The sequence below is a fragment of the Sus scrofa genome, chromosome 14 (genome assembly GCF_000003025.6).
Source record: "Sus scrofa isolate TJ Tabasco breed Duroc chromosome 14, Sscrofa11.1, whole genome shotgun sequence".
NCBI classification, from domain to species: domain Eukaryota; kingdom Metazoa; phylum Chordata; class Mammalia; order Artiodactyla; family Suidae; genus Sus; species Sus scrofa.
The window spans coordinates 75,516,327-75,542,133 of record NC_010456.5 but is presented as its reverse complement, the minus strand read 5'-3'; the positions used below and the strand labels follow the sequence as shown (position 1 = coordinate 75,542,133).

Here is a 25,807-nt window from a genome sequence, read left to right as displayed (position 1 = left end):
GCAAGGAGGGCAGTATCACAAGAACAAAGTAGGGAAGGGGGAAGTGGCAGCAGTCAGGGGTGAGACAAGGAACCACGTGTTCAGCAGTGGTAAGCTGGAGCTGGCTGGAACCAGCTGAAGAGCAGACTGTTATACATTCCAGAACTTTGACTCCCCTAGTGGGAATAATTATACCACAGAAATAGACATATGCTACAAATCAGAAGCTTTTCCTTCTCCAGAGAGCCAGTTTATCAGCACATTGCTGCCCATAGGCCACTTAACATACTCTTTTACTCTGAGTTGAAATCTGAAGCTGCTGGAACAGTCATCTTCGGCCTGACAGCATCACTTCCACTGCTTGAATTCTGACCATAGCTAACAAAAGGCACAAACAGGGAGGCCAATTTGGAGGCTTTTGTTATAATCCACATGAGACGGTGTTCACGGCCTAAAACAAAGTGCCAGTAGTGAGACCGTCAGAAGTCAACCTAAATCCATCAATAAATGAATGGGTAAAGTGGTTTACACATACCATGGAGTATTATTCAGCCATAAAAAGAATAAAATTTTGCTGTTTGCAACAACATGGACAGACTGAAAGGCTACAATGCTTTGTAAAATAAATCAGACAAAGGCAAATATTGTATGTTTTCATTCATGTGGAATCTAAAAAATAAAACAAATATAGCAAAACAGAAATAAATTAACATATACAGAGAAGAAACTCACAGTTGCCAGTGGGCAGGGGGGTAGGAATAAGGCAAGACAAGGGTAGGGGGTGAAGAGATATAAGTAAATTAAGTATAAAATAAAGATATAAGGATGTACAACACAGGGAATATAGCCCATATTTTATAATAACTTCATATGGAGTGTAATATAAAAAATATTCAATCACTACATTTTATACCTGAAACTAATATAATATGTAAGTCAACTATACATCAATTTAAAAAAAAGAAGTCAAACTCTTGTTATGAAGAGCTATTCTGATTTGAATCAGTATGTGGCAAAAGAAGCATTTCATTTTGGCTGAAATGAAAACATCTATAATACATATGAACAAATCAGTTTGGTAATTGCATCATGAAATTACTGTTCACTTAAGCTTCTTATGAGGAACTCAATCGATATCTAGCTCTAGGTATAGTCATTCCTGGTTCTGAATTAAGACTACTAGTTGGATTTATAAAAAGCTTCAAGAAACACAAAGGCTAAGAAAGAGTCTTAGATGTATATTATATATCTTTAGTTATTAACGGTTCTGATACCATTTCAAATGATCAACACATACACTTATTGAGCACCTTTTATATAAATATATAGCACTTCAGGAGACATTAAAAAAAAAAAACCTATAATCCAAGACTTCAACCTCTAGGAGGTTACAATCTAAAGACAAAGCTGAATCATCTATTCATTAAAAAATACAGATTCAAGGCAATAAAATACAAAATAAGTGGAGGCTAATGAGTATTTTATAAACTGCCAAGGGGGGGGGGGGGACACTGAACAGATGGAACTTGAGCTAGGCCTTGATGGATGAAGAGAATGAGGTCGTGAGAGAGGGAAGAAGGAATGAGCCAGGGGCCTTCCAGGCTGTGGATCTGCAAAGTGAAAGAGATAGGATAAAGGTGCGAATGCACCTGGTGGTCAGGGATGGGTCTACTGAAGGCATTCAAGAGCTCTGGGAGACAGGAGTTACAACTATAACTTGTACTAGTTCGGGTAAATTATTTAGAACCCTCCAGCCTCTATTTCCTCAGCAGTAGTAATTACACTAAATAATTTACAGGAATAAATTAAATAAAGCTATGCATGTATGGTGCTTCACACAACCTGCAAGTTAATAAGTAATCACTGGTTATCAACATTATCATTAAAGGTAGAAAGACACACTGGAACTCAACTTCAGAAGGTTTTGAATACCAGACTAAGGAATTTGTATTAAATCCTATAGGTGGCGGTAAGCAAAAGTTTGTAGGAGGAAATGTTTTGGTAAGACGTTAGAAAGATAAATCTGACCGGAAGATAAAGAATGGACTGAGTGCAGAGGAAACACTGAAAGTTGAGATGCTCTTCAGACAGAGGTCCAGACACATGATAAGAGTTTAAATACAACTAAGGATGGTGTAATGAGAAAACAAAGTACAAGATAACTGAGGTGAGAAAGGCAGACTCCAACTAGGATTTAATTATTAAATAAAAAGGGCGGGACACAGGTACACTTGGTAGATATTCCGGATGTGGCTCCATACCACCACGATAGAGCAAATATTCTAAAAAAGTGAGTCACATGAATTTTATGGTTTCCCAGTGCATCTCAAAGTTCTGTTTGCTGTAGTCTGCTAAGTGTGCAATAGCAGTATGTCTTAAAAAAAAAAAAAAAAAACAATGTATATACCTTGATTTAAAAATAATTTATTGCTAAAAACTGCCTACCATCATCTAAGCCTTCAGCCAGCTGCAGCAGTAATATTAAAGATCACTGATCACAGATCATCATAACACATAATAATAATGAAAAAATTTTAAATATTGCATGAATTACCAAAACGTGACACAGAGAAATGAAGTATGCAAATGCTATTGGAAAAATGGTGCTGACAGACTTGCTTAATGTAGAGTTGCCACAAACCTTCAATTTGTAAAAAATTCAGTATCTGTAAAGCACAATAAAGGGTACAATAAAATGAGATATGCTTGTACTGAACTGTACACTAAGAAATGGTTAAGAAAGTAAATTTTATGTTATGTGCATCTCGACCATATATTTTAACAATAGGAAACGGTTGCAAAGGCAAAAGGGAGAGCCAAAAAATAATTTTAATTCAAGCAACTGGAAGAACCAAAGGTACCAACAAGAAAGAAAAAGAAAAAAAACAAAAAAACAAAACCAGTAAAGTCACAAAAAAGGGCTCCATTTGGGAAAAGGACTCTACATTCTGGTGAGGTTTGAAAGCTCACTCACTGACCTAATAATAACAATCAGAGGGAAGGAGAAATTCCAGGATATATAATCATACCAATATGCCCAAGTCACAACTACTTGGCTTAATAGTCTTTACTATAATAAAAGAATGAATGGACATTGTAACCTGGTTTCTCTATCAACACAGACTAAAAAGAAGTCTCTTCTGAGGCAGTCCCCAAACCTGCTTACAGTAAAGGGCAGCTACAATTTATTCATCTCATTGTACAAAAAGGACTGTAACAGCTCCAGTAATATAAGAGCACTCTGATAATCCTGTAATTCAGACACCCTATTATTCTAAGATGTAAGGTAAATTTGCTCAGTTTGTTCTCCACATAACCCTCAAATGTCGCAGTGAATTTTACATGTGTGTTTTCCAGAGTTGCTAATACTTTTGAATACTTTTTTCTTTGAAGAATAACATAAATATAGAAAAATATATAAGCTTGGAGAATGTTCACCAAGTGAACACATCCATGTAGCCAGGGCTCAAACAAGAAACTGAACATTACTAGCACCTCATGAAGCCCCTTCACATCCCACCGCAGTTTCCCCCATTCCCAACAAGAGTAATCAATCTCCTGACACCTCAGATAGTTTTACCTATTTTTGAAATTTATGTAAATAGAATCATAGAGGATCTGGCTTCTTTTGCTCAATATTATATTTGTGAGATCCACACATTATTATACACGGCTGTAGTCTGTTGACTGTGATCAATGTTTATAACATGTATTGTGTGATTATGCCAGAGATTTATCTACCCCTTCTACTGTTGATAGGAATTTGGAAAACCAGTTTAGACCATTTCAATTAGTTCTGTTACGAACATTTTTATCCATGTCTTCCGGTGAATATATGCACATAACACTGTTGTGTATAAGTCCAAGAGTGGAACTGCTGAGTCACAGAGCATGCACATGTTTAACTTTGGGAAGTAACTAATAAATGTTTAAGGAAGATATGGTTTAAGGTCTTTATAGGGAAATCTGAATGATTAATGATTCATCCGAAGGTGCTGACTACTTTGCGGGGGGGGGGCAGTAAACATACTGAAGTAGGACAGTTGATCCACATTGCTTCCAAAGAGAGCAATTTACTTTGAATATTTTCACAAGCAATTTCGCATATGACAATAACAGATGCAACTAAGTCTGTCCTGTCCTTTCTGGAATGGATGATGATAAAAATTTAGGAACAAACAATTGAAGAGCCATTACTATCAATAAGGCTAAAGCAATCACTTTCTTGACAAGTTACAGAATATAAATGTTGCAAGTCAGAACTCTGCAGCAATTAAGCCTGTATTCATTTAATTACACTCCTGGAATTGAAGGGACTTCAAAACTAGTTTAACCCTCAGGTGGTCATATGAATGCCTTCTACATCAGTGAATATGCTAATAAAAATTCATTTAATCCTAGAACAGAGAAAGAATATTACACAAACACTAAGGGAATCTGAATGAAGTATGGACTTTAGCAATAAAAATGTATCAATATTGGTTCATTAATTATAACAAATGTACCCTACTAACATAAGATGTTAACAACAGGGGGGCTGGGGAAGGGGTATATGCAGGAAATCTGTGTATCATCTTAGCCATTTTCCTGTAAATCCAAAACTGTTTTAAAATAAAATTTATTTTTAAAACTCTATTTAAAACTCTGCAACATATCTGCAGATTGTAATACACCTGCTAAACTCTTCTCAGAATGCAATTCGAATGCACTGAGAGAGCTGTTAGACACCCATATGCATGCGCACACACACACAAACTATCATGCTATTTATGAGCTAAGACACATAGATTCATGAAGGAAGCATTCCATCTATGCCAATTTTCATTTCACCCCAGCTATGAAATTATGAACAAGGATCACATTTCTTTTCATTCCAACTAACCTAATCTTTTTTGAGTATACGCTATAAGCACAAAGTGATTAAGATACAATGCCCCAGTTACCTTCAAATAATAAAACAAAAGCATCCAAACTCTAGGTAAGGTCCATTCTCCAATAAATCATATCTTTATGGTTTAAATCATTGAGTCTTCACTTTTACTTTGGGGAAAATAAAGGAAAAAGACTGGGCCTTATAGCTAGTAGCGAAAACAACTAACATGGTATGAGGCCTAGAGGAAGGAACCCTAGAGACAAGGAGACAGGAGACCTAACTTCTAGCTTCGGTTCTGTCCCTCACCTGCTAATCTAATGAATTCAACTGTAGTTCTGATAAGTTTATATCTAAATACAGCTTGAAGCTTGGTTCTTTTATAGCAGAAGTCAGCAAACTTCTTCTAAAAGAGTCAGATACTTTAGGTTTTGTGGCCATATGGTCTCTGTCACAGCTCAACTCTGTTGTTACAGTGCAAAAGCAGTCACAGACAACACGTGAATGACAAATGTATCTGTGTTCCAATAAAACTTTATTTACAAAAACAAGCAGTGGTCTCAGCTGCAATTTGCCAATCCCTGTTCTATAACATCAGGGGCAGGAAAATCAACAGGCAAGATTGATTGATTTTGTAAAACTACATCATGAGTTCACTCTCATGAACATGAAATAAACTGTGTTTTGTTTGCAGGGACAAAATGCTTATGAATCAGGATCTTCACATACCTGGGACTGCTCAAGTTTCCCCTGAATGAACAGATCACATCACCAATACCTAAGACAGAGCAGGAATACACTCTCCCTTACATGGTTGTTATGACATAACAGGGGATGTGTTAATTTATATAGGCAAAATTTAAAAGGTGACCTGCAAAAGTAAAATACCAGGTTTTAGCAACTTTAGCAATAAGTACAGAAACCCAAACCTCATTAATACCAGCAATCATTGCTTCCTTAAAGTAAGCTAAATTAATTCAAAAAAATTAAAAAATAAAATAAAAAACACCAAGGACATTGGCTTTCCTGGGAGAGCTGTTCTGTTTCCATATAACCCAGCTGGTTTAGAACAACAGACCCTTGGTCATCCATAACACCCTATTAAATTTCCAGGAGGCCACACTAACTAATTGAGCGAACACACAAGTTCTGATTCAATCTGGGATGCGACAGGGGTTGCCCATCAATATAAATGGCCTAATCAAGCCAAGATCAGATCTAGGCTCCTTAGGGTCTAGCCCAGCAAAAATGTTCCTTTCGGTGATAGTCATCTTGCTAAATGCAGCCCCATGTTAGGTACCAGGTGTACAATAGCAGGCTGGAGCAAAGAGCCGGCCCACAAGGATCAAGCAAGTGCCTTTTTAAAAACTAATCTTAAGGAGTTCCTCTCCATGGCTTTGCAAAGTAAGCAAAAACCATGCCAAATAGTAAAAAAGGCACTTACTTGACTCCCACAGGCCAGCTCCACACTCTAGCAGCTAAGATGTCACTGGCAATGGTACATGGTGAGTGAGGTGGAAACGATATCTTGCCAACCACTGTAGGGATGGTAGTGAAAGACCTAAAAGAATAGAAAAAAGTAAAGTCAATGTCAAAGGTAAAGGCCCTCTTGAGCCTGCTGACGTGGGTACCTCAGCATATAATGCCGCAAAAGATAAGAAAGTCTCAAAAGGTCTTAAAACATTCTTAGCTGCTGGTTATTACAAGTGACCTTTAGGACAAGAGGACACTTTCAAAAGAACATGTTAGGTCGGCTCTCCCTGATTATCAGGAAATCAGCCCACTATGTTAACAGTATCTATTGCCTCAATAAACTTGTCTTTTCCTTAAAAAAAAAAAAAAAAAAAAAAAAAAAAAACATGAATTGTTCCCTTCATGGCTCAGCTGTTAACTAACCCAACTAGGATCCATGAGGATGCGGGTTCGATCCCTGGCCTTGCTCAGTGGGTTAAGGATCCAGCATTGCTATAGCTGTGGTGTAGGCCAGCGGCTGTAGCTCCGATCGATACCCCTAGCCTGGGAGCATCCACATGCCACAGGTACAGTCCTAAAAAGCCAAAAACAAAAAAAGAGGAAGAGAGAATGAGTTGTAATTTAGAATAAATTCAGACTGGTTTTGATAAACTCTGAAATACACTTTTTTTTCAGAGAAAGAAAGTATCTTAGATAACCACATGGTAGGCTCAGAGAGATATAAAAACAGGTAATTTGAAACAACAACTCATAAATCAATACCTTTAGAAACATTTTTAGAGGGAAATTTTTTTACCACACCTCTACCGTTCTAGCACTTAAAAAAAAAGAACCCTAATAAACTATGAAAAATTAAGAAATTTTTTTAAAAACATAAGGAGTCTCTGGCAATAGAGGTCTCAGGCTATCCAGGTTCATTCAGGAACTTTCACTAGTTTCAGAAACATGTTTACAAAACTCAGAAATCTTAGTACAGTAAAAAAAAAATTAACTCTCTGGTGTAGGAGTTCTGTTTTTAAATGCCTGACTCTTGGCCAATTAATCAAAGATCTTTCAAAAACAAGAAGAGCAATTTATTTTTTTTTGTCTTTTTATTTATTTATTTTTGTTGTTGTTGTTGTTGTTGCTATTTCTTGGGCCGCTCCCGCAGCATATGGAGGTTCCCAGGCTAGGGGTCCAATCGGAGCTGTAGCCACCGGCCTACGCCAGAGCCACAGCAACGCGGGATCCGAGCCACGTCTGCGACCTACACCACAGCTCACGGCAAGGCCGGATCGTTAACCCACTGAGCAAGGGCAGGGACTGAACCCGCAACCTCATGGTTCCTAGTCAGATTCGTTAACCACTGCGCCACGACGGGAACTCCAAGAAGAGCAATTTAAAAAGCTTGTTTACATACCTACCTCCTCTCTCCAAACCTACACTATTCGTGGGGAAACAATTTATGAAAAAAAAAAATCAGTATGATTTGTAAGAAAATGGCCAAAGTGAAAAAACAAAAATTATTCTTAATTAGCAATATCCTTTCTCCTCCTTCCTCTAAACAAAACAAACAAACAAAAAAAAAAAACACTCTTATTTGTAGGTCCATTCAGTACCCTTTCCCTCAGAATCACAATGGAAGGAACAAACAGGCAGCTGAGTTTAATCATTCTTGAGACATTAGAATCTTTTCAACAAGAAACAGCAAATAATTTAAGTTTTCATTCTTTTTTTTGCCATTTCCAGGGCCGCTCCCGCGGCATATGGAGGTTCCCAGGCCAGGGGTCAAGTCGGAGCTGTAGCCACCGGCCTACACCACAGCCACAGCAAAGAGGGATCTGAGCCATGTCTGCAATCTACACCACAGCTCAGGGCAACACCAGATCCTTAACCCACTGAGCAAGGCCAGGGATCGAACCAGCAACCTCATGGTTCCTAGTCAGATTCGTTAACCACTGAGCCATGACAGGAACTCCTAAGTTTTCACTCTAAATCAATTTTAGCCAAAAGACTATTTTTCCAATAACCCCTAATTCTAACATGCTTAAAGTTGGGTCATTTTTTTTAAAGTCTGGTGATTCAAATTGCCCAGGCCTCCATTAATCTAATTAGAATGGGATATTCACTGTTAATAGCATATCTGGCTAGACTACATCTTGGATGCCTAACTAATGTTTTCTTCTTAATTTTGGCTTGTGTTTGCTTTGTCTTAGCTACAGTCCCTGGAAAGCATCCCATTTATTAGTGTTTCCCTCGCTGCATCAGCATTCTGGTTAATGCATTGTAGCAAATCATTTAGAGGGATAACCTGAATGAAGTTCTGTACTGTGTATTCTGCAAAACTGTGCAAACCATTATCAAAGACAATGAAAAGAGTGAAACTGGGAAGAAAAAATATTTATCAGAGATTGGCTTTTTAAATCAATGACTACAAAGAATATATACTGACATACGTGTGTGTGTGTATTGTTATTAAAACAAATACCTATTTCACACCAACTACTTGCCTCAAAAAAAGTGCCTTCCCTCAATCCTATACCTTATTTTTCTTTTACGCCATCAAAGCCATGACACAATTCAAGAACAGTTTTTTTGTGTGTTTTTTACCATATAAGGGACATATCCTTTTACAAACTAAGGCAGATAGCCCAAAATGCAAATTATTCCAAACACACAGAAAAAAAATAATTACAAGAAATTTCTATTCACAGCTTGTCTGCACTTAAAAAAAATCTGAGAATTTTGATACAGTAAACCAAGCTTTTGCTGCAGCTCAGTCTCTTGTGAGCTGGCTGTAATATAGCAGATGATGTTCTGCATTTTGCACAAGACATGTTCATCTGTGCAATTAAACATTACTCTTCTCTGCCTCCTCTCAGGAAGTGTAAGGGGTTTTCCCAGAAAAATGATAAAGGAGGACATTCCACACCAAAAAAGGGAACTGGCTTTTTTGAAAGTCAAGTCTTTTTTCTTTTTCTTTTTCTTTTTTTTTTTTCTTTTTCCAGCTACACATCTGCAGCATATGGAAGTTCCCGGGCCAAGGATTGAATTGAAGCAGCAGCTGACAGCCTGCACCACAGCCATGGTAACACCAGATCCGAGCCACATCTGCAACCTATACGGCAGCTTGAGGCAACCAAATCCTTAACCCGATGAGCAAGGCCAGGAATTGAACCAGCATCCTCAGAGACAACACTGAGTCCTTAACCTGCTGAGCCACAATGGGAACTCCAAAAGTCTTAATCTAACTTTTTAAATGACATAAAATATTTCTCTTCCCTGTCTTCCCCAAATATTCAGCTAAACAGGCTTTCAGTCAACTTTCAGGAAAAGTTATATAGTGAAATAGAGAATAAAACTGCACACAGTTAAAAATGAATGAATCACAACCACATGTATCAACTACATAATTTTTTTAGTATTAATCAAAAAAGAACAGATTGCATAAGGATATACACAGTGTAGTATCTTCTAAATAAGTTTTAAAATACGTTTAAAATATTGTATGAAGTATATATATATATATATGGCATAAACACATGCACAGAAAACATCAAATTGGAGAGAATGTTTCTCTTCAGAGAGAGGACAGGAAACAGGATTGAGGAAGGAAATTTGATAATTTAGTAATTATAATTGTACCGTTCAATTTCTCAAGCTAAAGGAAATACACTTCCTTGTCGTTTTTAAACTTGTCTTTATAGACATTACATACTTCATCATTTAAAAAGACAAGACTTTTCCCCTTGTATGTTTGACTGAACACAAGATAATTTCCTTTATGAAAGACATCCACCCCACCCCACCCTCAAACAAAAACAACCATCTGGTTGGAATGGCTTTTCCAAGTGAGCTTCTTTGAAAGCCTGCTCATCAGTAGTTATCTTCCTCCAGTCTTGCCTTTTTTCCACTAGTTCTGCTACTTTTTAATGCTGGCTGTGATATGACCTTCAGACCCATAACTCAGAGCCTCAGCTTGTCTCTACTTTTAATTTTACCAAGAATACTTGTTTTAGGCAAGAAATCTACTACATCTAGTTTCCTTTCACCCCACCCCCTTATTGCTAAAAACTCTAGCAATTATTAAAGAAAGCCACTATATATCTAAAGCTCACCCGACTTTGTGGCACTTGGCCAAGCTATGAATTCATTCTGAATCAAACACTAACGCAGGATGAGATATTCAAATTAAAGAAAGTACTGACTGAATGGAGTTCAATTCTCCACTTAATAAATGAATATTCCAAAATCCTATAATACAGTATACTACAATTCTGTTCTACCATCTCAGCTGTGCTTAGACAACATTTTATTTTGAAGCTTCAGTCTGAGCTGGAAATGGAAAAAAAAAAAAGATTTCATTTTCTTTGGGGTTAAAACAAGAACAAAATATGAAACAAAACCTAATTATTACCATGCATATAAATAGTGAAACATTCACACAGAGTATATACCTTTGGGATCCCCTCAAAAATGAAATCAACCCAAAAAATCACAACCACCTCTTTGTGATAAGAAAACACATTTTTCCTGTCTATTCAGCAGCACTCAAAGATCAGGAAAAGAGAGACAAGAAAGAGAAACTGACAGAGATAGACATAAGCTGGTATTCTTCTGTTTACAAAAGAAATGTAATTCTATCAAAACCAAATCAAAAACTTTCAATCTTCTCATTAGGTATTTACTACTTCTTCTACTCCATTCAATCCATCTTCAAATACTTCTTTAAAGTAATGTGACAACTATACTCTGTTTTAAAATGAAAAAGAGGTTTTTATCACACTTGGCCACTTGCCACAGCCCTGCTTCATGGCAGCTAGCAGAATTCTGGCAGTGCAAGATACAGGATACAGTGGGGGTAGGATGGAAATACAGAAGATTCGTTCCAAAATAAACACCTCCAAAAATCTGTCATCTTTGGAAATGTGTATCTGCAGGGAATCTAGAGTTGGCAGTACCGCTTTCAAATAGTTCTTTTCTCTCTTCTGCAGTGTCTAGCCCCTCACTCTTCCCTTTTTTTCCTCATTTGCTCCAAATACCTGCCAGGTAGATGTCCTGGTGTCAATTTCTTAAATTACTTACAGCATAATGGCACTACAATCTTTTGTCATTGCTATTTTTACCTGGCATGTTATACAGCCATGCTTGTTTCAGCACAATTTGTGAACTCTATTATGATTAGTAGCCGCTACCTGATTCAAAGAAAAGTTCTTTTTCATAGTTCTGTAATTCCCACCACTGCAGTATCTAGGCACAAAGAACAAGATGATATATAGCTACATTATTCTTAGAGTTGAAGGATTTTTTTTTTTTTTTTTTTTTTTTTTTTTTTTTTAGGGCCGCACCCTCAGCATAAGGAAGTTCCCAGGCTAGGGGTCAAATCGGAGCTACAGCTGCTGGCCACAGCCACAGCCACGCCACATCCAAGCCGCCTCTGCCACCCACACCGCAGCTCCCAGGATCATTTAACCCACTGAGCAAGGCCAAGAATCAAACCCATGTCCTCATGGACACTAGTCGGGTTCATTACAGCTGAGCCAGAACCGGAACACCCCAAAAGTTGATGGTTTTAGACAATGGTCCCTAGGACCTTTTCCCCCAGGATTTTTTAATCATTGAATGTCTCTGCTGTTGACACTGCATTAGATTCAGTTCACAGAGTTTGGGAGAATAGACTACTATGGGCAACTAATCACTTGTTAAAGTTTACACAATAGGGATACCTGTTGTATAAATACCAAGAAACATTTTCTGTTTCAGGCTGGCAGACCACAACTCGGAATTAACAAATTATTAGAACAGTCCGAAATCACCTCAACACTCCAGCACTGTTTTTTCCCTCCTCCCCTCTCCAACTCTCAGAATTCCCTACCACATCTGCACTTCTTCCCCCAACTCCCTTAGCAGTTGGAATTAGAAAAAAAAAGAAAAAAGAGTAAGACAGGATTAAAAGGCATAATGAACTATTTAAAACAAATACATCTTTATCAAGATGTCAGGTCCTGAAAAGGAATCGAAAGGCTATTTTTCTTCGCCCCAAGCCCTTGGCCCTTGTGAGAATAAGCAAATGTACATCAGTTTATGATTTTATACAAGCTAACCAATGAAATAATGTAAAAATTACTTGTCAAATATTATATAAAAATGATACATATCATGGAATTAAAGATGCCCTTTAGGCTCACCTAATCAAGCACCTTTAATTGACAAAAATATTAGGATCCAAGAGGTTTCCTCACTTGCCCACGGTCAAATAGAAAGTTAATGTAAGAGGAAGGAGAACCCAGACTCCTGACTCTATTAAACCACACAGCACCTAATTCCCTTCAATTACTTACTTTTTATGTGTGTCTGAGAAACACACATATACACACTCTTAGGACTTTCATCTTTTCATGTATTTAACTATCTCAGAAAACTAATAAAAAATTCTGTGATTCAGCTATTCTTTGCTCCCATAAGATTTCAAAAGGTTCATCAACTACATTGCAAAAACAATCTCTTCTGGTAGAGCAGACACTATAATGTCTCTAAAAAAAGTATCACAGTTATCAAATACTTACCTTTGTGTTATAATACCTAGAAGACCAAAGAACATGTGCTCTCTAGATAAAGCAATCCAGTAAGATTCTAGTCAAATAAAATGCTAGAAAATCACTCCAAATAACTGGTTCTCAATTATTTATATATAAATATAATATATATATTATACCTCTCTTCAGTAACTGGGGTGGCAGCAGTAGGAATCTTGTATATCTACATTTATAATGTGGAAAGGACGACTACTAAAATTTTACTAAGAAAAGGTTTCATGCTTAGGAATGGCAGTTTTTTTGTTTTTGTTTTTTTTTTTAAGGTAAGAGTATCATACACACAATGCTTAATATTCCCTAATGGGAATCAAATATTACAAAAATGGAAAGTTAAAGAGAACAAAGTCCAAGAAAATTATTCAAAAGTATTCTTCTAATAAATGACTATAACATTAAGAGTTTCTGCTTTGGGACAGTATAATACAGGGAATATAGTATTTCAAAAGAGATTTGCTGAGTGCTCATCATGCTATTTGAATTTTTTTTTTTTTTTTTTTTTTTTTTTTTTTTTTGCCTTTTTAGCGCCATACCCATGGCATATGGAAGTTTCCAAGCTAGGGGCCGAATCGGAGCTATAGCCACTGGCCTACACCACAGCCACAGCAACTCAGGATCCAAGCCAAGTCTGCAACCTAAACCATAGCTCAGTGGCAACGCCAGAACCCTAATCCACTGAGTAAGGCCAAGGATCGAACCTGCGTTCTCATGGATCCTAACTGGGTTCATTAGCCACTGAGCCACAACAGAAGTGTGAATTTTTCATACTGCTATGCAAATCTTCCAGATAATAGTAGATGGAATAGGGGTGGGAAGTCAGAAATAAGAGGGTAAGGTGGGTATCTGATTTGATATGTAGATGTTTTAATTGTTTAAAAATAATTAGGAGTTTCCATCATGGCTCAGCAGTATCGAACCCGACTAGTACCCATGAGGAGGTGAGTTCAATCCCTGGCCTCACTCAGTGGGTTAAGGATCCAGAGTTGCCATGAGCTGTGATATAGGTCACAGATGTGGCTCAGATCCTGCCTTCTGTGGCTATGGTGTTGGCTGACAGCTGCAGCTCTAATTCAGCCTCTAGCCTGGGAAACTCCACATGCCACAGATGTGGCCCTAAAAAGCAAATAATAATAATAATAATAAAACAAGGTTTCTTCTTTTTTTTTTAGGGCCACACCACAACATATGGAAGTTTCCAGACCAGGGGTCAAATCAGAGCTACAGCCACTGGCCTATGCCACAGCCATGGCAACACCGGATCCAAGCCACCTATACCATAGCTTGCAGCAATGCCAGATCTTTAACCCACTGCACAAAGCCAGGGATCAAACCCACATCCTCACCAACAATATGTCAGGTCCTTAACCCGCTGAACCCGCAATGAGAACTCCTAAACCAGTTTTTTTTTTTTTTTTTAAATACAAAAGTAGAGGTGTAGATAAAACAACAAAGTATATTTAACATGACTACAAAAAAAAAACACATAAAAAAGGTCAAGAAGTAAAATTTCAGTGCCTGAATAATATAGTTTTGACTTAAACTGCCTTTCTACCTGGTACTAGCTGAGTGATAGTCCACATTCAATTGCCCAGTTCTATCAACTCTACTTCCTAATCTTCCTTCTCTCTAGTCCCTTTTCTCTATCCTCAATGTACTGTCCCAGTTCAGGCATCTTTTGCCTGGTCCATTAAGATGTTCTACACTGGTGTCTGTCTTCCTGGTACCATTCTCTCCAATGAAGCCTTCATACTGCTGCCAGTGTGACCTATCTAAAAGCACAAACCTAACCATGCAATTCCCCTACTTGAAATTCTTCCAACACTCACACACTGACAAGCAGTATTTTTCCAAACTGTGGCTTAAATTGTAGAATCAATTTAAGTGGGTCCCAACCAGTATTTCCTTAAGAAAACAGAAGAGAAACTATGCATGCCTCATACAAAGTAAAAATATTGTTTATGAGACTTTTCATAGTTTTATACACACATGCACATGCTCAGTCATAATAAAAAATGTATTTCTGTGGATTGGGTTTTTTAAAAAAAAAAAAAAAAAAACCACTGATCCGCATAATAAAATTTCAGCTCCTTCAGAAGTCCTTTCATGGTCTGATCCTGCATCATAGCAAGTGATTAAGAGACAGTCTCTGGGAGCTCCCGTCGTGGCACAGTGGTTAATGAATCCAACTAGGAACCACGAGGTTGCGGGTTCGAACCCTGGCCTTGCTCAGGGGGTTGACGATCTGGAGTTGCCTGAGCTGTGGTGTAGGCTGCAGACTCGGCTGGGGTCCCGAGTTGCTGTGGCTCTGACGTAGACTGGCGGCTACAGCTCTGATTGGACCCCTAGCCTGGGAACCTCCATATGCCACGAGAGTGGCCCAAGAAATAGCAAAAAGACAAAAAAAAAAAAAAAAAAGAGAAGACAGTCTCTGGAGCCAGACTGCTTGGTTCATATGCTGGGTATGTCTGTAGCTATCTATATTACCCTGGGCAAATCATTTCCTAACTGTGTGTCACTAACCGGCTGTGATCCTAGGCAAATCATTTAACCAATCTGGGGTAACTCAGTTTCACTATCTGTAGAGCTAGGATAAGAACAGCATCTATTCATCAGAATTAAATGAGACCATGTACAATGCTTTGCACATGGTACAATTGATAAATATTAATTACTATTGGTATCACTACTATTATCCAGCCTAATCTCCAGCTATTCTTGCCCATACTCCGGTTGTAACAAATTACTGGTTGCTTCTCAAAAAAAACTTACTCCCTCATACTGTCATGTTAGATAGTAATGCTGCCTGGAATTTGAACCAAGCATTCCAATACCCCACACCTCAAAATTTCCCCATATTTCAGCTCAAACAAGGCCTCCCATGTGAAGCCTTCATCAACATTCTCAGGTAGTCCTAAGTGCTCCCAATGAACCCTCAAAGGAAAAAAAAAAAAAAAAAAAGCACAGCCAGTTACAGTCTTATGTATGAGTATCTCCTGGCTAGACTGAGAACTTTTAGGACCACAACAGAAACAGCTCTTTTCCAGCACAGTGTCTCACTAAGAACAGGAATTCCATAGATATTTTCTGAATGACTCCCAGTTGGTTAACTTTCCAGGTCTTCATTTTCCCATCTGTACAATGGGGAGAGTATTTTGCCTGAAGGGTTGTTGTGGAATATACTATACAATGTTATAAAAGTGCTTGATATAGAAGTAATACTCAGTAAGTACCAGATTTAGTGGATGTGACTTTTCAGAATCTTAAACTAAATTTCAAAGATCTCTGGGGAGGTAATACCTTAGATCCCTTAGCAGCTAATTCCTTGGGGGCTGGGTGGAGAAAAATTTTAAAAATGCAGTCAGTGGAGTTCCTGTTGTGGTGCAGCAGAAACAAATTCGACTAGGAACCATGAGGTTTTGGGTTCCATTCCTGGCCTTGCTCAGAGGGTTAAGGATCCGGTGTTGCCAGGAGCTGTGGTGTAGGCCACAGACACAGCTCAAATCTGGCGTTGCTGTGGCTGTGACACAGGCTGGCAGCTGTAGCTCCAATTCGACCCCTAGCCTGGGAACCTCCATATGCCACAGGTGTGGCCCTTTTTAAATAAATAAATAATGCAGTCATGGCTCAGTGGAAATGAACCTGACTAGTATCCATGAGGACACAGGTTCAATTCCTGGCCTTGCTCATTGGGTCGGGGATCTGGCATTGCCATGAGCTGTGGTGTAGGTCACCAACTCGGCTCAGATCTGGCATTGCTGTGGCTGTGGCATAGGCCAGCAGCTACAGCTCCAATTCAACCCCTAGCCTGGGAACCTCCGTATGCTGCAGGTGCAGCCCTAAAAAGACAACCACAACAAAAAATGTAGTCAGTGGGAGGAACGGTGAGATCTCTTGGAAGAAACTTGCAGTAGATGCGTGAGAAAAGAACAGAGCTAAAGAAGCCGACTGAAAAGGAAGACCCACACTGACAACCAGCTTGGTACAGCTTTAACTCTAGCAAGACCTAGGCTTAAATCCCAGCTCCAAAACATGTGTCCATCTTCACATCCCTATCATTAAAACAATTTATGACACATAATAAGAAATGAACCCATCTAGTCCTCAATTTCCTCATCTATAAAACTAGGACAATAATACCTCTCATAGGGTTATGATGAGAATTAAATGGGGAAACACAATGCCCTCAGCTCTTAGATGCTTTCTTCTCTATCTCCTGCTCTATTTTTAAGGGTCACGTAGTTCAGCTAACCTATTTGCTTTCCTGTTATTTTATAAACTATCAGTTGCATTAATTTTCTCCAAAGTTTAAGGCAGACATACGCTTAAACATCCTGTAACACGATTAACTACAGATAAGAAGTTCAAAGTGGGCCTTCTTAGAAGGCAAAAAAGGAGTTTAAAAAATCTTGCAACCTGTAAGGCAGTACAGCTCAGGCCTGTACATTTGACACTGTCCTCTGGATAGTGTCCTATACCTAACGGGTCCACCTCAGCAATTTTCTGGTGATTATTACAAGTGCTTCCCAAATAATAAAGTAGATAATAAATAGTAAGAAAAAAATATAATGAAGCATAAAAGGTAAACATCTCACTCTTCTAGATTAATGATTTTTTTCTTTTTTTAGGGCCATATTTGCAACATATGGAAATTCCCAGGCTAGGGGTTGAACTGGAGCTGCAGCTGCCGGCCTGCCCTGCAGCTGCCACCAACACCAGATCCCTAACCCAAGGCGTGACGGATACTAGTCAGGTTCTTAACTTGTTGAGCCACAATGGGAACTCCCAATAAACATTAATGTCATTAAAGAACTTTTGAATAAGGCTCTTACTTTTAAGAGAAACGTGGGAATGCAATGTCATTATCCAGAACTGCATTAGAAAAAGTTCAATTTTAGCATGCTATTAGACTCAGGTGGTGATGTAATTTACCAAGTTATGCTTTTACCAGTATAAAAGATTCAAGCCTGTACATGGTTTATGGGTCAAACATTAACTGAACTTATTAAAATTACTTTGCTTGAAGTTAACTTTCATTTTTACACTACAAGCATTAATAAAGTGCAGTGAAATAGATTGTTTCCCTTTTCTGTTCAACCTACGAGAACAGGTTTTTTTTATCAAGTTTTTTTTTATCAAGACTGATCTACATCAGAGAATAACTATTTAAGGCTGAGTTTGAGTTTAGGTACTTATTGGAGGAATCTGACCCCAATTCACTTTTAAAAACCAATCTCAGCTTAAACATTTTTAGAAGGAAATATAAAATTATGTAATTTTGTAGGAAAAGACTGAATGGGAAAACCAGCAGATATGTAAACCATTTTCAGGTCTGTAGTAACTTGCTGGGCTATGAAGGAAAAAGCCATTTTACTGTCCCTCAACGTTTATTTCCTTAACCTACAGCTTTTCAAGATCTAAATTCCAGGACTCTTGACCCCTGCCCAGAGAAATTCCACATGCCAAGGGTCCAGCCAAAAAAAAAAAAAAAAAAAAAATTCTAGGACTCTTTTAAGTATATGTCTTACTTGGTAACATCTCAGTTTTCCCAATGATATGTTGCTCACATATGGTATTAATCAGTGAAAGAATAGAGGATTCAAGATAGCCTATATTGAATGGCTTTCTTGAAATCCTAAAAGGTAGGATTTGTACTTATTCACAGGAAAACAAACAGCAATTTTTAAGAAAAAATTACTTATTCACAGGAAAACAAACAGTAATTTTTAAGAAAACCCACAGGGGCACAAAACTAGAATATAAAAAGAAAAAAGCAACATCTCAAGAGTTATTCAGACAATGGTATCAACGAAGGGCTACTGCAGAAGACCATGCCCACTCCTTGATTTCACCTTCAAACATTAGGCAGCCCCCACACCAAAAAAGGATTCACATTCAGTTTGCTGTCTTTGACATACACCATCCTTGATGTTGCATCTTCTATTTAGATTTCTTCTTGGAGTTCCATAAAGCATAAAATAGAACACCCTGAGACTTAGAAAAGTTCAAATAAGCAGAATTTGCTGACTAGATCCAAATTTACTCATTCAAATATTTTATGGGGTTCAAAATAAGCAAGATTTAAGATAAATAAGAGTTCCTGTCATGGCTCAGTAGTTAACGAATCTGACTAGCATTCATAAGGATGCAGGTTCGAGCCCTGGCCTCCCTCAGTGGGTTAAGGATCCGGCATTACCGTGAGCTGTGGTGTAGGTCGCAGATGCGGCTCCGATCCCATGTTGCTGTGGCTGTGGTGTAGGCTGGCAGCTGCAGCTCTGATTAGACCCCTAGCCTGGGAACCTCCATATGTCACAGATGTGACCCTAAAAAAAAAAAAAAAAAAAAAAAAAAAGATTTAAAATAAATAAAATTTCCTTAATAAATCTGTTCTAAACGTATTTATCCAGAATCTTCAAAACCTTAATATTACAGTCGACTAAAACAATGAAATCTAGACTCTGATTCAAACATATATTCCTAATAATCTGGTTTTTTTTCCTCATGCTTTTGCTGCTTTGGACAGAAAGTCTGTACCACTGCAGAGCTAATCCAATGGTACAACTCTCTGTATCAGTCCACAATAAAGAAGTGTAATATACCACCAAAGACAGCACTGACAAAACTACACTTTAAGCAGTTACCCAAATGTGGCTACCTAAGCAACAGGTCATTAAACAAGTCAAACTAGTCGGGGAGAAGAAGGGGGCACACCTTTTCACCAGCAAGCAGACAAAAGGTGCATTTTCAATTAAGGCTTGTCTGAGTGTCGTCTATGTACCTAGCAATGTGCTGCAGTCTAAGAGAGACAAAAAAGTAGTAAGACACACAATCTTTGCCCAGTGAGGTAAGGCACTCACAAATGAAACACTTAGAGAACAAGCCAGTGTCGACCTGTGTCCTGAAAATAATAAATCCAATCAGAGTTCAGAAAAGACAGACAAGAACAATGGAAAGGGATTAAAAGCTAGGAAACACACAAATTAAGATTCAGACTAAGATTTCTCCTTGAATCCACCTCCACTTAAAAGAATTTTCATTCCAGATGTCATTAACCACAAACATTACAGAACAAGTCACTTTCCTCAGTTTCCATTAGGTCTATTTCCTCATCTGTAAAGTGAGGATATTAGACTGAAAGAGGAGTCATACTGGTCACTTTGTTGTACAGTAAAAAACTGTCAGAACACTGTAAACCAACTATAATGGAAAACATAAAAATCATTTAGAGAAAAAAGTACAATGATGCACATCAAAAAAAAAAAAAAGGGAAGAGAAGTCATAGGCCATAGTCTCACCTAAAAATGGACTTTAGAGGTTAGAGGAGTGATTAAGACTGAAATTCAGGTACAAAAACTGCATAAACCTTTACTACGGATATATGAGACACTGGCTTAGGTACAGTGGAGTATTTGTGCTGGGTGCATCTGGCAAATCAAGACTGGGTCAGTTCATGAGAAACCTGATTAAAAAACTGGGACCTTCCTCCGTTTCCTTCGTGTCAGGCAATATAACATCTGTTAAAACTTTCAGGTTAAACTGAAAGAATATCACTGCCAAAGAACTACAACGTGTGAAGTAGAAAGGGACAGCCACAGACTATAATAGTATAATGACAGACTTAAGAAATTTGAGATTTAGTAATTCACCATAGCCGTTGACCACTAGGAAATGCCAACAATCAGGCTGTCATAATCAGAGATGACATACTTTTATTTAGCAAAGGAATTATACAGCTCACAATGAAAGGCAGTTCCCGTCAAAGAATCCTCCTTGAAAATAGCCACCTTCACTAACCACACAGAAAGGCATGCAATATATACTTTACAGTCACGAGCTGGAAAGCAGTAACAGGCTCTTCACACAAGAAAGGAAAAATTACACTAGATGGTGCTACAAATACTGAATAAGCCCTTGCACCTTTTTTTCCTATTAACTCAGCTGAATGATAGTTTAATAGGGGGGTGCAAACTCTTTTATAACCTCACAATACATTTACCAGTTAGCTGAACTATATTGCTCTGGACTTGTTCTCCAAACTTGGAAAAGAAAGACATCAAAAAACCTGCCTCTCGAGCCAAAAATTAACCAGTACTGTCATTAGTTATGTCCCACTGGCTCTAATTTACCATACCTACTACAGCAGAACAAAAGTGGCACAAGCTAGACTTGTGATCTAGTCCAACTCAGAGTGCCATCTGCTGCACAAACACAGGATGTCACCTATGCAAGATTCAACCTTAGTGTCTCTCTGGACCTTTTATAAGAGCAAGTTGTTTGTTCCCATATTGCCTGATACATATGCCTCAAACCTACATGGAGAATTCTCATTCATGGTGTTTTGAAATACCAATACTCTCATAACAAACAACAGGAAGTTTTATAAGGAAAAAGGAAGATGTGAAGAAGCAAGTGTATTCTATAATAAAAAGAACACAATAAGGGGGTCAGATTATCTGGGGTGGGTTTCTAAAACTGTCATATATTAGCCTTGTAACCCTGGCGGCAAGTCTCTCCCCTTTTTGGGTCTCATCAGGCATAAAATGTCAAGAGTTAAATCTCTCAGAGATACCTTTCAAACTGAGCCTTATGAGGAATAACAGATGGAGACAACTGCATACATGACAGCTTCAGAGCAATTTTAGAAAAGGGGGGAAAACTGTTTACATATTTTAAATAATCAGGCGCAACTTTTTTCAAAATCTTACAATTCTAAATTCATTTACAAGTCACCATTCTCATAACACTTCTGCCCTTCAGAAATAACACTTCATTTCAGTTGTGCTTTCAGCTACAAATTCAGCACATCACTTTTACGCACCCCAGAATAGCACAGAAAAACACGTTCATGAAGTACTCGCACAAGGCAGGCACTAACAGCCTGACAAATTCACATAGTGGAAAATACACAAGGCACAAATTTTAAAATGCTAAATGATATACCACGCCCAAATAGTCTTAAAAACAAACTGCAAAATCAGAAGATGTATTATCAAAATACAGCGATAAAGACAACTTGGGAAGTCTTTAAATAGTTTGAGGGGGAGGGGAATGCAATCAGATTTTTGGATGGCCTTATGTTTTTAAGAGAACAAAACACATAACTGGAGGCTATGAAACATGCAAATCTAAATTGAACTATGGAAAGCTCGGCTCTCACCCAAAAGCTTCAGCAAAGCAATATGTCAGTGAAGAATACCATTTTCTCCCAAGAATGAGGATAGGGTCCATACCTAGGACCAATAACAACAATACCATCTTGCATTTAAAAAGCATTAGTTCCCTTCATTGCTCTTTCATACACTTAATTTTATGCTGTCATCAGTCTTGGGGTATTCTCTGAAAAGCTCCATTCAGCTTCCCTTCAAGAGCTGTGAGAACAAGACAGGTGGATGTTATCTGTTGAGGGCTGAAGGTACTAGTATCTGCTATTAGGCTGTCTGCAGTGATTCTCTTATTGCCACACTATACACCCTCGCCCTAGGAAATAAAACCTACAGTCTTTCTCTTGGAGTCGGCCAGAGACCAACAATACGGGTCTAGAAAGTCCAAAGGAAGAGAACCTGCTGACTTGTTAGGTCAAGAACTCCATGCCAAGTTGATCTCTTGCAACTGAAAAAGAAATACACACACACACACACACCCAAAGAAGATTGTTCAAATAGAAACTCCCGTGCGTTGCCAGCCAATGAAATCCAGCAATAACTGGTTAATACAACCACCAAATCCCTGCCTCTGTGAACAACTTGTCATACTCACTTTCCCCTCTGCCTGCTGCCCACCCCTCCTTCTTCAGGCACGCGTTAACAAGCTTATAAATCAGCCCTCCAAAAGGACCACGAGGACCTTTAAGGACCTGAGAGGGATGAAGCTTGCCTCCTGAGCAATGCAGCATCCATCGCAAGCGTGCTGTTCCCCAAGCCCACTAGCAGGAAGTCACAGAGGGGGATAAAGTTTGATTTTCCGTCTTGTCCATTCTCCAAGGGCTGAGAAAGAACGAGGGAGCGGCCCCGCTGGGTCCTGGGTTGCCCTCCGGGGAACGGTTCCCAGTAGCATGGCACTGCCACTCTCCTGACACATACACAAGGCAGCCGCGGCAACTCAGGGCACCCCAACCCGCCTGGAGGAGGAGAGAAGGGGGACAACTTTGCACGGGGCTCAGTTCGGGAGCAATGGGGCAAAGCTGTTAAGGAAAAAGGAGGGAGGGACCGACATCGGGGGCGGGTCAGGGAGAGGTTCAAGTCCCGTCCCTTCCCCGCCCTGGTGTCCCCGGTCCTGCGGGAACATCCCCGCCGTCGCCCCTCCTCCTCCTCCTCTAGGCTTCCTCCGCCCTCCCCTTTTTCCCGGTTGCCGCCGCAGGAGCCTGAAGGGCACAGCGGCTCCTTGGTGCCCGGCAACCTCGGGAGCGGCCGCGAGTTGAGGTAACTCGCCCGCTGCCCCGGCGGCCTGCCTGCCGGCGGCTCCCACACACCAGCGCCGCCCCGCCCTCCCCAGAGCCGCGGGGCGCGCTCGCTCACCGTCCGGTGGTGCTGCTGCTGCTGCCGGTGGCGGCTGACGCCCAGCGCGGGGAAGCAGCCGGCAGTCAGCGCTCCGCAGCCGCCGGCTCCCCCGCCGCCACCCCGGGAGGAGAGGAGCAGCAGGAGCGATCTACCTGCGGCGGCCGCCATCTCTCAACTGGAAACGGCGCCGGCCCAGGCAGCGCAGCGGACGGCCGGGGCGGAGCTAGGACCCGCCACTCACCCATGCCGGGCCAACTGGCGCCCTTGACTGAGTTGACGAGGCGGGGCTTCTTGCAAGGCCCAATCGACCGGCGGGAGAACCACACTAGAGATTGCCTGTCACTTCCAGAGTTACCTATTGTGGGATAGTCAATTACGGGCAAATACAAGGGAGCCGGTAATTGGCATCCGAGCCCCTCAGAATAGCAGCGATAGGGATGGCATGTTCGATTCGGCTAATCTTCACCAAGGATACAGTTATGAAAAGGGTAACCGAGGAAATGGATGTTTTTGCAAAGCTTTGTACTTCGTGAGTGTTTTAAGTTGGCAAAATAGGCACCAAATTAGTAATCATTAGCTAGATGTGCTGGAACTTCAAGGACACACCCAGAATTATCACTCATAACTGGTATTTGGATACGCTGAAATTAACCCCACCTCATGGGGTGATCTAATGACTGTAATATGTAGCATAGTACGGAGGAGAAGAATGATTGATACCAAAGTCCCAGGATAAGTACATATTATCAGAGTGAATTAATAGAACTGTATGCATTTCAGATACTCATTCCACTTTTACAGCACCTTTATACTGATATTCTTACACTCTCCAGAAGCAACCTTCTATTTTCTTACCACTTATTAAACTATAGAAACAACATGGTGGTAATGTAATAAAAACCACGTAAAGGTTATTTTAATAAATTTTCATAATTTAGAATAACTCTTTCTCCTGAAAAATACTTCTTTCCACAGAAACAAGCTCATAATGATAGCTTACTTAAGACTATGAAAGAAAGGAGATTTGAGGTTCTTGAATTTCCCTAGAAGAGAATGTCCTTGCTGCTTATTATTATAAACTACTTAAGGCTCACACCTGATTTTAAAATCAGACTCAGGAAAACAGTTTGGTAAGCATATAAAAGTCCTAAATTTGGGGAAACATCTTTTTAGAGCAGCCTAAGGAGAAAAAGTTGAAACAAACACAATACACACACATAATTTTATTGTGCCACTTATTCTCATAGTATTCTTTAAATTTGGACTGAAATGGTACTTTTTTGGCCAACAGTAGTTAAATAATGACGTCAAGCTTGTGGTTTGTTTAATCCTTCCACCCCACCCCAGAACAGTAAGATGATTGGCTTCTCCAGGTGAGACACTCATACCACACTCACCCAAAAGGCATTTATTGCTCAACAGTGGAACTTGAGAGCTCAGGGATGAGATAAGCCCCCCATTCAACAGCTGCACACACTAATCCCCCTAGCTGGAAATCTGTGACATTCCTGGAGCAACTTTGCTCACAATCATTTTCCACCCATCTATATTTATCCCATCTGCATTTTATGTACTGACCCATGCTGTGCCATTTCCCCTTCTCCCTTGTCCCTTCACACCTTCTTACTAGGATTGCCACAGGTTTTAGTTTTGTTTCTATTTTCTGCGGCTTCAAAAATCTGGCTATGAATCGGTACTGTGCTCTCCGCTCCATTTTACCCTTTGGAAAATTCTACTAGAATTGTCTTTCCTCTATTTTTCGAAGAGAGGAAAACTAGACCTGCATCCTGCAGTACTGATTCAGTTCTGTGGATTTGCAAAAGAACCACAATAAATAAGTTGTTTTTTTTTTTTCAAGGGCATAAACCTGAAACTGGAGGGATTACCAAAAGCTTTCTTTTTATCTATTTACCAAAATGTGTCATCTTTTATCTACCAAGATGATACCATTGATAAACCACAGGTAGGCTTATATTTTGAGAATCCACTGACTAAACTGAGCCCTAATAATCCAGGCTAGAAGTTAAACAAATGTCATTTATCTCTCCACAGAGAAAACTTTTCCCTAGTTGCAAAGGACATAGCTCCTACCAGCGGGTTGGCTAGGCCAAAGAAGGAGAAAGTGTAGATAGCTCAACAGAAAATCATCCTCTAGGTAAACAGTGATTTCTGGAAGAATAAGCAGCAACAACAACAACAAATGTTACCTCTGGGAAGTTTTAAGGAGTAGCCACCCTTTTGAATGGTTTAGCTTTTTTCCATCTGCATGTTATTTTTATAATTACAAAAATACGGTCACTGAAACCTACATGGCTGCAGAACTGCTTTCTGTGCCAATACTTAAAAACAGGTTGATCTTTTTTTTAGCTAAAACTAATCAGAACAGATTTCCTGGAGCGTGAAACCCTAACTAGGTTCCC

General features: G+C 39.3%; 1 protein-coding gene across 4 annotated transcripts in view; it reads right to left on the bottom strand.

Annotated features, from left to right (window-relative positions):
• MCU (mitochondrial calcium uniporter) overlaps positions 1-23,601 on the bottom strand; it is a 202,970-nt gene extending 179,369 nt beyond the window's left edge. The window contains exons 1-3 of one of the 4 annotated variants that reach the window (XR_002338599.1): positions 23,406-23,564; positions 6,294-6,410; positions 5,579-5,627 (exon numbers count right to left, since the gene is read on the bottom strand). Coding sequence is in view for 2 of the 4 variants with exons in the window: in XM_001925826.6 (XP_001925861.1) it covers positions 23,406-23,555 (150 nt within the window). In the remaining 2 variants the exon portion in view is untranslated. Of the gene's footprint in view, positions 1-5,578; positions 5,628-6,293; positions 6,411-23,405 lie in introns of all 4 variants that reach the window. The other 3 variants (XR_002338598.1, XM_001925826.6, XM_021073096.1) reach the window with 3 other exon arrangements.